Below are 12,956 nucleotides of genomic sequence, written 5' to 3' on the forward strand. Positions count from 1 at the left end.
GTCTCAGGAGGTTTCCTATACAGGTGCAGTACCTTAATTTTGCCAACCTTGGAACCTGAGACTGTGCCAGAATGCAGGTGTTCCCGGATTTTAGATGTACCTCCAGTGACTGGATATAATAAAGACCCTCAAGAAAAATACTAAATTGGAATTCAGGTTAACCTTAAGGTAGGTACTCCTGTCAATGTTTGTTTGGGCCCAGAACTCTACTTCATCAGAAGCGAGCTGCAAAAGTAGAAGCAATGTGTCAAGTGCTGATCGTTAGCCCTGGACAGTGCTACAGATGTCAGTAGTGACCCCAAGGCTAGTGGAACAATATTTCATTCTCCAGCTGTCATGTATTTCTTTCACACCATCAACATCCATTCACCCAAATTTGAACCAAGAACACAGAAAGCCCAAGGAAAGGATTCCCTGAGAAGACTGAGAATGATTCTGTTCCACACTGACAAAAAAGTTGAAGCTCCTCTTATTGCAGGAGATAATTTGGACAAAGCCAAAATTAAGAAAGACAATGTTTTTTGGGGGGTGGGGGGTGGACTGAAGTGAAGGATAATCAATAATACTAACCATGAATGTAAATGACACCTTGATAGTGTCATTTCAAAAACATTTGGTTTTTTTGGACAACTCTGAGTTTTAAACTGCCAGATTACAGGTACTGTACCTGTAATTAACATCTGCATTTGGTCAGTCATCCAATGCATCACGTTATTCAACAACAGACCCATCAGTGCTATAGTTAAACCTACTTACGATCACACACTGATGCTTTCCAGCAATTTAGACAACTTGGTTGATTTTTCTATTCCTAGCCTAGGTTTGCCAAGTTTGACTGTAGCACCAACTGCTAGGTTTAACCAAATCAAAGACTGAGTGAGTTTCAAACTAGAGATCTTCCTGGTACAACGGCTCAGCTACTCAAGGATAAACACAGAAGTTGCCAGGATAGCTGGATGCAGATTCAATCTGCTCAGTTCTTGATCTGAATATGAAAAAGAGGCATCGTGTGCAAGGTGGGTATTTTCTTGCATAGGCAGGATACATTGCTTGGTAGTGTGGTAAGGGTATTTAATGCCCAATTTGCAAAACTTCTTTTCAAAATCATTCTAGGGGATGTGAGCATTGCTGCTAGGCCAACTTTATTGCCCATTCCTAATTACCCACAAGGAGGTGGTAGTGATCTTTGTTCTTGAACCACTACAGTCTTTGGGATATGTAGAGGAACCCCTACAATACTCTTTGAATGGGAATTCCAGGATCATGGTGATCATCTTAAGTCATCCAATATATTGAATATACTTAAAATTACAGCGGTTCAAATGCCAACAGTCAAGTACGATGATTAGCTGAAATACATATGCTATAAGATCCCAAGTTTCATTCCAGGCTCTGCTGTTAGGTTCGTAAATTCAATACAAGTGGTACAAGTGTACTGGGTTAATGAGGGAGAAGAACTGATTATCAGCAGCTCCTGCTAGAAAGTGCGTAGAGCTGAGAACAGCAATAGAGAAGTCAGCTGTTGTGCAATGAAAGGCTCTGTGAATACTCACAGTTTGGACTCACACACGATGAAAGGCCACATGGACACTGTGCCAGAGGACAACCAGCTGCCATTGATCCATACACCAACGCAGCCAAGAAGGGAGCAAAATCTGCAGGATAGTAAAGAAAAAGTGTGATTACTGAAGAGCCTAAGATTTTAAAACAGGGGCAAGTTATGTAACAGCTATCATTTTGCTGAATACAGAATCCCTGCTCCCCTTGATACGATCTTATTTTACTCGCTGCCTCCTGCTATACTCCTGGCCTGTCACCTGTCCTATTGTGTTCACATGAAGCAGCTCTGACTGAGACAAGCCGTCTTACCCCCGGCTCTTCCTCGTTAACAGTCACACGCACTAACCGCAGTCGACACACAAGGCGATCCTGGAATCGGTCACATTTTACATAAACGATACCACCAAGCCGCTAAAATTAAGGAAAATAAACACTCATGCCCTCGTTGACGCGAACTTCCGCTTTTGCGCGGTCGCCTCTCTGGTCCTGCTCCCCACGGGGGGTTGCTATGGTTTCGGGGCCTACGTCAAAATCGAACACAATTGAAGCCTCTGACTGTGAGGTTCATGTAACCCTAATCTGAACAAACATGTGAAGTGTCACTTATGTGTTATTATCTTAAGATGCAACTTTTTCTAATGTGACTCAGTTCTGGTTGAAATGAATTTACAAACGGTGTGACTTTTTAAAATTGCCAATTTTGAACGAGCTTGCAAGATTATTTTGAGTGATGAAAGCCACATTCAAACAATTTTGATTAATCCCACCCAGAGAGAAAAACATTAGTGTTCAGTTTATTTTCCCCATAAATGATTCTTTCATTCTTGAGGCACAGCTTATTCAGACACTAATTCCGAGTTCTAATGCTTAATAGGTCATCATTTGCAGACCATTTGACATTTTTATTTCCATGCTGTGATGAATTTCCTGACATGTTTCCTCAAACTGACATCTCAAATTTGAACATTGATCATCATCTTATTCTATAGTTTGATTTCAGGCAATTACATTTATAGAATATTGCACAACCCAGAAACAGGTCATTTGACTCAATCGTATTGACAAATAACCTTAATTCCTTCCTGTCTGTTGTTACTCTGGGGTTCTTAACATAGAATCATAGAATTTTACAGTTCAGAAGTTGGCCATTTGGCCCATTGTGTCTGTACCTGCTCCTGAAAGATCTAGCCAGCTAATCCCATTCTCCAGCCCTATTTCTGAAGCCCTCTAAATTTATCACTTTCAAATATATATCTGGTTCCCTTTTAAAACCTCCTATGAAATTCACTCCACCACTCTCCCAGAGAATGCCTTCCAAATCCAAGCGACTCTCTGAGTAAAGAAGTTACTACATTCTCTTTCCTAGCCCACTTCCTGACAATTTTGAAACTGTTATCCCCAGTTACTGTACTAACATACTAACAATTTTAACAGAATATCCTTTTTTAAATTAACCTGTTCAGAGATGTTATTAGTCTCCTCTGAAGTAGGTGGGACTTGAACCTGTGCCCTCTGGTCTGGGATACCATTACCGCTGCACTACAAGATAGATAAAAACCCAGGATTGAAACAGGGACCATTAGATATTCAGTCTAACATTTTTCCAACTAAACTACTTCAGCTGACAAAGCATTTGCCTGTCAAAATTGTCCATAATTTTGAACATCTCAATAAGATCATGTCTTAATCTTTCCTGTTCCAAGGAGAATAAATCCAAGTTCTCTAACCTTCCCTTGAATGTAAGCCCCCTCAGTTATGCTTTCATTACAATAAATCTCCTTTTCACTCTGTCCAGGGCTTTCTGGTTAGAACATCCATCCTTAAATAACATGCTCAGAACGAAACACAATGACCAAACATTTGTAGAGATCAGCACCACTTCCTTACATCTACACTCTGTGCCTGTATTTATAAACCCAAAGATCCTCTAAACATTCTTAATAATTGTTTCAGCATTTCCTCATCTGCTCCTTGCTGTTGTGAATGAGGACCTTGGGTTTATGTCACACTACAGGTGACCCCACTGCACCATACACACATACAGAGAGATACACACACACATACAGACACTCCTACACACACATACTCCTACACACACACTCCAACATACCCATACATTCATGCAGACCCTCTCTCAGACACAAGCTCTCTCTCTCTCATAAGCTCACACATACACTCACATGTACACACACACCCTCTCACAGACATAAACCCCTTTACACTCACACTCACATACATACACACAGTCTCTCACAGACACTTATAACACCCCCCCCCCCCCCACTCCTACACACCCACATGGAGACTCAAATACATTATAAATTTGTGGGGTGAATTTGTACTTGCAGAATTATATTTTATTTTGCTCAAAAACTGCTTCTCAAAAGCTTCTAACTATTTCATAGCTTCATTAGTGGTTCTGCATCATTTTATAATATGAAGATTAGAACTTTGCACAATATTTTAAGTACAGTATAGTCAACCAAGATTTGTTTCAGCTTTAAAACAATCAGTGGAAATTAATTTCCTTCCCTGTGGTGAATTTGGTGGTGGAGAACATTTAATCAAATGGGACCATGGAATGTTGGGACCCCAACTCATTTCTGCTTCATTGCTAATTAGGTTTGTGGTGAGAAAGCCTATGGACAGCCTGCCCATCCTGTCACCATCCCACTAATGTGGGCAGGAATGACTATATGTGGGGAACACAACCAGCAACTTGCACAAGTTTGCTTGCAGCTTCTTGGGGGAGACCCTCATCAGAGATGAGGGACCCAGTATAAGATATGGCTGACAACCCTCTTAGAATGGCTAATAGACTACCAGATTCACCTTCATACTCCAGTAAAAGCAAGTCAAGAAATTTTTGGATGACAGAATTTTTTAAGTGATTCCTGGTGACAATAGAATCCATAAGACCATAAGACATAGGCCCAGAAGTAGGCCATTAAGTCTGCACTGCCATTCAATGAAAACATTTTTGATCTGACAATCCTCAACTCCATTTTCCTGCCTTTCTTCATAATCCTTGATTTCCTTAGTGATTAAGAATGTCTATCTTAGCCTGAGTTTTCTTATCAAACTACTCTGTACAGCCCTTTGTGGTAAATAATTCCTGACATCTACCCTGTCAAGTCCTCTAGGAATTTTGTATGTTTCTCTAAAGTTGCCTTTTTTTTTAAACTCAGTAGGTACATGCCCAACATACTCAATCTCTCCTCATGAGAAAGTTCCTCCTTACCCAGGATCAATCAAGTGAACCTTCTGTGGACTGCCTTCAATGCCAATATATCTTTCCTCGATAAAGAAACCAAAACTGTTCACAGTACTCTAGCTGTAGTCTGACTAGTTGGTTAGGCCACTTTTGGAATATTGCGTGCAATTCTGACCTCCTTCCTATCAGAAGGATGTTGTGAAACTTGAAAGGGTTCAGAAAAGATTTACAAGGATGTTGCCAGGGTTGGAGGGTTTGAGCTATAGGCAGAGGCTGAATAGGCTTGGGCTGTTTTCCCTGGAGCATCAAAGGCTGAGAGGTGGCCTTATTGAGGTTTATAAAATCATGAGGGGCATGGATAAGATAAAAAGACTTTACCCTGGGTTGGGGGAGTCCAGAACTAGAGGGCACAGGTTCAGGGTGAGAGGGGAAAGATAAAAGGGACCTAAGGGGCAACTTTTTCACACAGAAGGTGGTAGCATTTAATAGACATCTGGATGGGTATATGAATAGGAAAAGTTTAGAGGGATAAGGGCCAAGTGCTGGCAAATGGGGACTAGATTAGGTTAGGATATCTGGTCAGCATGGATGAGTTGGACTGAAAGGTCTATTTCCATGCTGTACATCTCTATGACTCTAGTGCCATATATAGTTTTAGCAAGACCTTCCTATACGAAAACTCCATTCCTTTTGAAATAAAGGTCAATATTCCATTTGCGGTCCCTATTACCTTCTGAACTTGTTTGCTAGCTTTTTGTGATTTATACACAAGGATTCCCAAATTCCTTTGTACTGTACCTTTTTGCAGTTTTTCTCCAATTAAATAGTATTTGACCATTAAGTGATGGGTGATTTCATTCACAGGCACAGTAACTGTGTATATACAAAAGATATATAAAAGTATATTTTTGCAATTAAGAAAATCAGGAAAGAGGTTAGTAAAAACTGTCTGAGAACTACTCCTGCTCATGCTGATCACCCGACTCCCTCTACTTGTTGATGTATATTTTGATCCACAAATCCAGACAACACAAGTTTCTATACAATGGTAGATGCTTTATTATTGGACAGCCGGCGAGAGATTCTCAATGGCCCCAAAAGTATTCGTGTGTTTACTTGTGGTGACACTTCTCCATGAATGTCTGCCCTACATACAAAGACAGTATTTTTAATAGGGATTAAACAAAAGGTTTAACAGTCACATGTCGATTGTCATTACATAGTTTAAACTAGGCAATTATGAATTTACAAAGCCCGATGAATGTTGATGTCCTGTGGTACCGTGTGAATGGATTACAGGAACTGATTATCATATTAGATTATATTCGATTCCCTACAGTATGGAAACAGGCCCTTCAGCCCAACAAGTCCACACTGACCCCCTGAAGAGTATCCCATCCAGACCCATTCCCTATACTTACCCCTGACTAATGCACCTAACACTATGGACAATTTAGCATGGCCAATTCACCTAACCTGAACATCTTTGGATTGTGGGAGGAAACCGGAGCACCCGGAGGAAACCCACGCAGACACGGGGAGAATGTGCAAACTCCACACAGACAGTTGCCCGCGTTCTTCCAAGATTATATGTTGATGGGAAGAGATTAAGACAGAAGGCTTTTGCCTGCTCTAAATGGGGGATTCACATACCTATGCTAATATGGAGGGGAAGTAAGACAATGGGGACAGGAGGCAGTTTAACAGGGTTGTGGCCAAGGCTTATCAGTCTTGTCTGGGAAGGACAAATACCTCTGTCTGAGGCTACAGGGGAATCCACATGTGTGGCTCCACTAGGCTCCTCTTCTGGGATACAGTCAGCCTCCCCCCTACTGAAATGTTCTGGGTATATTGTAAGAGGACAGGCTTCCAATTGATCCTGCAGTGAGTCTTTTTGGCAGTGGAATGTTTAACCCTTGAGTCCTCGATGTGCCTTGAAGGAGAAGTAAAACATGGAACTGATCCCTTGTGGCTTTCTAATTTCCTCATACTCACCTCCCTTCTGACTCCCACCCTGCAAACCAATATCACTCACCAGTAGTCTGTGGTTCAGTGGTTAGATAAGGCCTTAGGTATGGGTTGAGTCGGCAGCAAATAGCACCTATTTGCTGCACTGTAGTAGATTTGCCAGCCCCTGATTAGCAGCTCATCCTGTGTTGTATGACTCTATGAACTAATCTGCTCCTGAGGTCCTCTATCTTGGGGTAAGCCCACCAACTGTTCAGCTAATGGCACTTAATATTGCAGGCTTTCCCAAAAAGTGGTAGCATGCAGCTCTTGTCAGCTGTTTGATCAGTGAGCAAGATTTCTATTGCACTGTGTCTCTCAAAGTCTGTCTCATAATTTCATCCCTCCTCAAATTAACTGCTATGCTTTATTTGCTTTTCTATAAACTTATATACTTGCATCAATACGTTTAGTGATCTGTGTTCGATTGCTGTGCTACTCCATATTATTTACCAAGAGTTTTTTTAATCTTTTTATATCTTTAATTATTTTATATACTTCTTTACCATCTCTTGCATGCCCAATTTCTAGAATGAGAAACCCAGAAAAATTGAACTTTCAACTCACTTTCTCCCCAATGCTATGTCCAAATTTATATCCTCCAATTTCCCATGTCACATTGAAGCCAGCACTTTTATCCTCCAACTCACCTCAAAGTGTTAAACCTAAATTTATTTTTAACTGGAATAATTTTTTCACCCCTCCTCAACCTGCCCCACTATAGGGTGTAGGTTTGCTCGCTGAGCTGTAGGTTTGATATCCAGACGTTTCATTACCTGGCTAGGTAACATCATCAGTTGAAACTTTATTGCTGGAGAGAGCACCTCTGGGCCACCCGGACGAACCAACCCAACCACTCTGTAGCACAGCATTTCAACTCCCCTCCCACTCCACCGAGGATATGCAGGTCATTGGACTCATCCACCGCCAAACCACAACAACGCGACGGTCGGAGGAGGAGCGTCTTATCTTCCGACTGGGAACCCTCCAACCACAGGGGATGAACTTGGACTTCACCAGTTTCTTCATCCCCCCTCCCCCCACCTTGTCACAGCCGAATCCCTCCAGCCCGGCACCGCCTTCCTGACCTGCAGTCTTCTTTTTGACCTCTCCGCCTCCATCCTACTCCGACCTATCACCCTCACCTTGACCTCTTTCCACCTATCACATTTCCAACGCCCCTCCTCCAAGTCCCTCCTCCCTACCTTTTATCTTCTCCTGCTGAACATTCTCTGCTCATTCCTGAAGAAGGGCCTGTGCCCGAAACGTCGAATCTCCTGTTCCCTGGATGCTGCCTGACCTGCTGTGCTGTTCCAGCAATAAAGTTTCAACTTTGATCTCCAGCATCTGCATACCTCACTTTCTCCTCGAAAACATCATCAGTGGCGACCTCCAAGTGAAGCGAAGCTGTTGTCCTGGATGGGGTTCCTGGGGTTTGTGGTGATGTCATTTATTGTTCGTTTTCTGAGGGGTTGATAGATGGTATCTAGATCTATGTGTTTGTTTATGGCGTTGTGGTTGGAGTGCCAGACCTCTAGGAATTCTCTGGCATGTCTTTGCTTAGCCTGTCCCAGGATAGATGTGTTGTCCCAGTCAAAATTGTGTTTTTTTTCATCCATGTGTATGGCTACGAGGGAGAGAGGGTCTAGTGGACCTGTGCCTCACCACCCACTTCAACAACATCATCTACAAACAAACCAACAGCACACCCATGGGATCTCCGCTACCAGGATTCATAGCAGAAGCGGTAATGCAAAGACTAGAACAAACAGCCCTACCAACCATCAAACCAAAAATTTGAGTCCGCTACGTAGATGACACCTTTGTCATTACAAAACGAAACAAGACAGAAGAGATATTTAACATCATCAACAACACTTTCACAGGCATAAAGTTCACCAAGGAGAAAGAAACCGACAACAAACTTGCATTCCTGGATGTCACAGTCGAAAGAAAGGACAACGGAGAACTACAAACCAGCGTATACAGAAAACCGACAAACACTGACCAAATACTTAACTACACCAGCAACCATCCCAACACACACAAACGAAGCTGTATCGGAACACTATTCCAATGAGTTCGCCAGCACAGACGAACTTCGGAAAGCAGAGGTCTGCAGATGCTGGAGACCAGAGTTGAAAAGTATGGTGCTGGAAAAGGAAGAAGATTATCAATATTAACTATAGTGGGGCAGCAAGGTTTGTGAAGGTAATACAACGTATTACTCAAAAAATACAGTGTGCAGATTCCTCAAGAACAAACCATGACAAGCAGACCAAACACAGCCAGAAACACTAACCAACTTACCATACATCAAAGAAGTTTCAGAAATGACAGCCAGACTACTAAGACCCCTCGGAATCCTAGTAGCACACAAACCCACCAACACTCTCAAACAAAAACTAACAAACTTAAAAGACCCAGTACAATCCATGGACAAAACCAACATCATCTTCAAAATTCCATGCAAGGACTGCCACAAACACTACGTGGGACAAACAGGAAGAAAATTAGCCGGCAGGATACACAAACACCAGCTAGCCACAAAAAGACACAACCCTCTCTCCCTCGTAGCCCTACACACGGATGAAAAAAAAACACTATTTCGACTGGGTCAACACATCTATCCTGGAGAAAGTGAGGTCTGCAGATGCTGGAGATCAGAGCTGAAAATGTGTTGCTGGAAAAGCGCAGCAGGTCAGGCAGCATCCAGGGAACAGGAGAATCGACGTTTCGGGCATAAGCCTTTCTTCAGTGGGACAGGCTAAGCAAAGACATGCCAGAGAATTCCTAGAGGCCTGGCACTCCAACCACAACACCATAAACAAACACAGAGATCTAGATACCATTTATCAACCTCTCAGAAAATGAACAGGAAATGACATCACCACAAACCCCAGGAACCCCATCCAGGACAAACATAAATAGAAAGCAGGAGACAACAGTTTCGCTTCACTTGGAGGTCGCCACTGATGATGTTACCTAGCCAAGTAATGAAACGTCTGGATATCAAACCTATAGCTCAGCGAGCAAACCTACACCCTAAACCTCAACCTGAGCTACAAACCTTCACAAACCTTGCTGCCCCACTATGGTTAATATTGGTAATCTTCTTCCTTTTCCAGCACCACACTTTTCAACTCTGGTCTCCAGCATCTGCAGACCTCACTTTCTCCTAGTTGATCTTAACCTACTGCGAATCGTCTTGCAAGAATGCCTACCTTGAAGAAGCTCTCCTCCTCCCTCTCCTCATTTCCCCACGCCCCAGCTTATCTCAGTCCCAATCCCCGGATTCAGCACCACCCTCTTGACCTGCAATCTTCTTCCCGACCTCTCCACCCCCCCACCCCCTCTCCGGCCTATCACCCTCACCCTCACCTCCTTCCACCTATTGCACTCCACGCCCCTTACCTTTTATCTCAGCCTGCTTGGCACACCAGCCTCATTCCTGAAGAAGGGCTTATGCCCGAAACGTCGATTCTCCTGCTCCTCGGATGGTGCCTGGCCTGCTGCACTTTTCTAGCACCACACTTTTCAACTCTGGTCTCCAGCACCTGCAGTCCTCATTTTCTCCTAGTTGATCTTAACCTACTGCGAATCCTCTTGCAAGGATGCCTACCTTGAAGAAGCTCCCCTCCCCCCACCTTATCTCAGTCCCAACCCCCGGATTCAGTACCGCCCTCTTGACCTGCAAACTTCTTCCCGACCTCTCCGCCCCCACCCCCTCTCCGGCCTATCACCCTCACCTCCTTCCACCTATCGTATTCCCAGCGCCCCTCCCCCAAATTCCCTGCGCCCCCCCCCACCCCCACCTTTTATCTCAGCCCGCTTGGCACACCAGCCTCATTCCTGAAGAAGGGCTTATGCCCGAAACGTCAATTCTCCTGCTCTTCAGTTGCTGCCTGGCCTGCTGCGCATTTCCAGCACCACACTTTTCAACTCTGGTCTCCAGCACCTGCAGTCCTCACTTTCTCCTAGTTGACCTTAACCTACTGCGAATCGTCTTGCAAGGATGCCTACCTTGAAGAAGCTCTCCTCCCTCTCCTCATTTCCCCATCCCCCACCTTATCTCAGTCCCAACCCCCGGATTCAGCACTGCCCTCTTGGCTTGCAATCTTCTTCCTGACCTCTCCGCCCCCACCCCCTCTCTGGCCTATCACCCTCACCTCCTTCCACCTATCGTATTCACCCCCCCTCCCCACCTTTTATCTCAGCCCGCTTGGCACACCAGCCTCATTCCTGAAGATGAGCTTATGCCCGAAACATCAATTCTCCTGCTCCTTGGATGCTGCCTGGCCTGCTGCGCTTTTCCAGCACCACACTTTTCAACTCTGGTCTCCAGCATCTGCAGTCCTCACTTTCTCCTAATCTTCTTCCATTCCCAATTCTAACAAATGTTCCCAGCTTATCCCACTCAGCTCCTACACTATTCCCTTTAGCCCTCCTCCATTATGATCCATTTTCCCTCTATCCTCAGTGCAAATGCTATCTAGGTCTTTTTGGAAACGATTCCAATGTCTGCATTTACAAGATAGGAATTCTGTTTCTTGAACTTACATCTCCCAGAAAATGCTGACTATCAGCATACCATCATGTGAAACCAGCATATTCTGTTCTAAGAATACATTGGTTTCGCAGCAGGGGAGGCTAAGATAGCCTTGATTTTTAGTCAGTGTTCCCTGACACACATTTCTCTCAGTTCAAAAATGAAGGAAATTGTAGCTGTTTTGGGATTAGGAGGCAAGGTAGTTACATTAAAAATATACAGGGTCTTTTAGTTTTTATAACTGTACTCAATACGAGAGTATCCAAAGTTTCAAAGTCAGTTCCTACACATTAATGATTCTATCTCTCCATCCTTTGTCTCAAACCAACAGCCTCTGCACTGTCAAACTTTTGTTCAATACCTGTATTTAGTTCTGGGTAAACAGCAACTTCCTGTAACTCAACATTAGAATCAATCAGCTTTGAGGCCCCAAGCTCAAATCCTGCCTGACACAATATGGAGATTTTTAACCCTCTGAACACACTGAGGATTTTTTAAAGTGCCAAATCTGAACTCAATCCACTTCAAACATATCGATTTTCATTTCTCCCAGGGCAACATGCAGGGAATTGGATTGGACAATCAGCTCACTTTCAGGACAAAATAAGGTTGCTTGTCTCACAAATGAACTGTTTTCTAGGTTTAGTCCAGTTTTCCTGCCTTTCCAGAAACATTTGAAGTTGAATATGAGCAAAGATGCTTCTCTTATGTCCACAAAGCAAAACAGCTTCCCTTTTTTCAGATTATGTATCCCTGTCCCCTTCTTAATTTCAGCTCCCACCATATCCCAGGATTGCTGACCTGCTCCTTCATTTCTGCTCTATTGACACATATTATCCCAACTTCCCACTGTGATGTTATCCATATCCAATGCGCAGGTTCCCTTGCTGTTCCTGTGCTGTAGCCTCCTTTGATGTGTTCTCCATGTAGAGGGGTCACCTGATCTGTCAATCAGACTGGCCTCTGGAATAGGACAGTAAGAGTGAAAATGTTACTGAACTAGTAATCTAGAGACTCAAGCTAGTAGGGAACACAATGGGGTAAGATCCCTCCATGATTGCAGACAGCATTTAAATTTAATAAATAATTCTAGAATTAAAAGCTAGTCTCAGTAATATTGATCATAAAACTATCATAAAAACCCATTTGGTTTGCTATCATCCTTGAAGGAAGGAAATCTGTCATCTTTAAAATAAAACAAAAAAAAATGTGGATGCTGGAAATCTGAAAGAAAAACAGAAATTGCTGGAGAAACTCAGCATGTCTGGCAACATCTGCGAAGAGAAACTTCAGGGTTAGCCCCTGAAGAAGGGTCACTGGACCAGAAATGTTAATTCTGCTTTCTCTCCACAGATGCTGCCAAAACTGCTGAGCTTCTCCGGCAATTTCCACTTTCAAATCTGACACCTTTACCAGGTCTTGTGTGATTCCAGATCCATAGCAATTTGGTTGACTCTTCACTGCAGAAAGCCACTCATTTGTAATCCATTGCAAAAACGTTAAATAAGAATATAATTGGATGGAACACCTGGCATCAACCAGGCCCCAAAAGCAATGTTCACCATGTAGTGCATGCAGTTCAGATGGAGTGTAGCTATTAAAAATGGATTTTTAAAAGGTGCACCA

The 12,956-nt window shown here is 43.3% G+C and overlaps 1 protein-coding gene across 5 annotated transcripts in view; it reads right to left on the reverse strand.

Moving 5' to 3' along the window:
- Positions 1-12,155, reverse strand: part of dnajc16 (DnaJ (Hsp40) homolog, subfamily C, member 16) — a 43,182-nt gene extending 31,027 nt beyond the window's left edge. For 2 of the 5 annotated variants that reach the window (XM_043675761.2, XM_043675758.2), the window contains exons 1-2: positions 1,907-2,030; positions 1,554-1,655 (exon numbers count right to left, since the gene is read on the reverse strand). In XM_043675761.2, the coding sequence (XP_043531696.2) occupies positions 1,554-1,585 (32 nt within the window). In that variant the 5' untranslated portion in view covers positions 1,586-1,655; positions 1,907-2,030. Of the gene's footprint in view, positions 1-1,553; positions 1,656-1,817; positions 1,841-1,869; positions 2,031-12,131 lie in introns of those variants that run through there. The other 3 variants (XM_087980474.1, XM_043675760.2, XM_043675759.2) reach the window with 3 other exon arrangements.
- Between the last annotated feature and the right edge of the window lie 801 nt (positions 12,156-12,956).

Source organism: Chiloscyllium plagiosum, unplaced genomic scaffold (assembly GCF_037043375.1).
Source record: "Chiloscyllium plagiosum isolate Xiang-an unplaced genomic scaffold, Cpla_swu_hap1 HiC_scaffold_37, whole genome shotgun sequence".
In the NCBI taxonomy this organism is placed as follows: Eukaryota; Metazoa; Chordata; class Chondrichthyes; order Orectolobiformes; family Hemiscylliidae; genus Chiloscyllium; species Chiloscyllium plagiosum.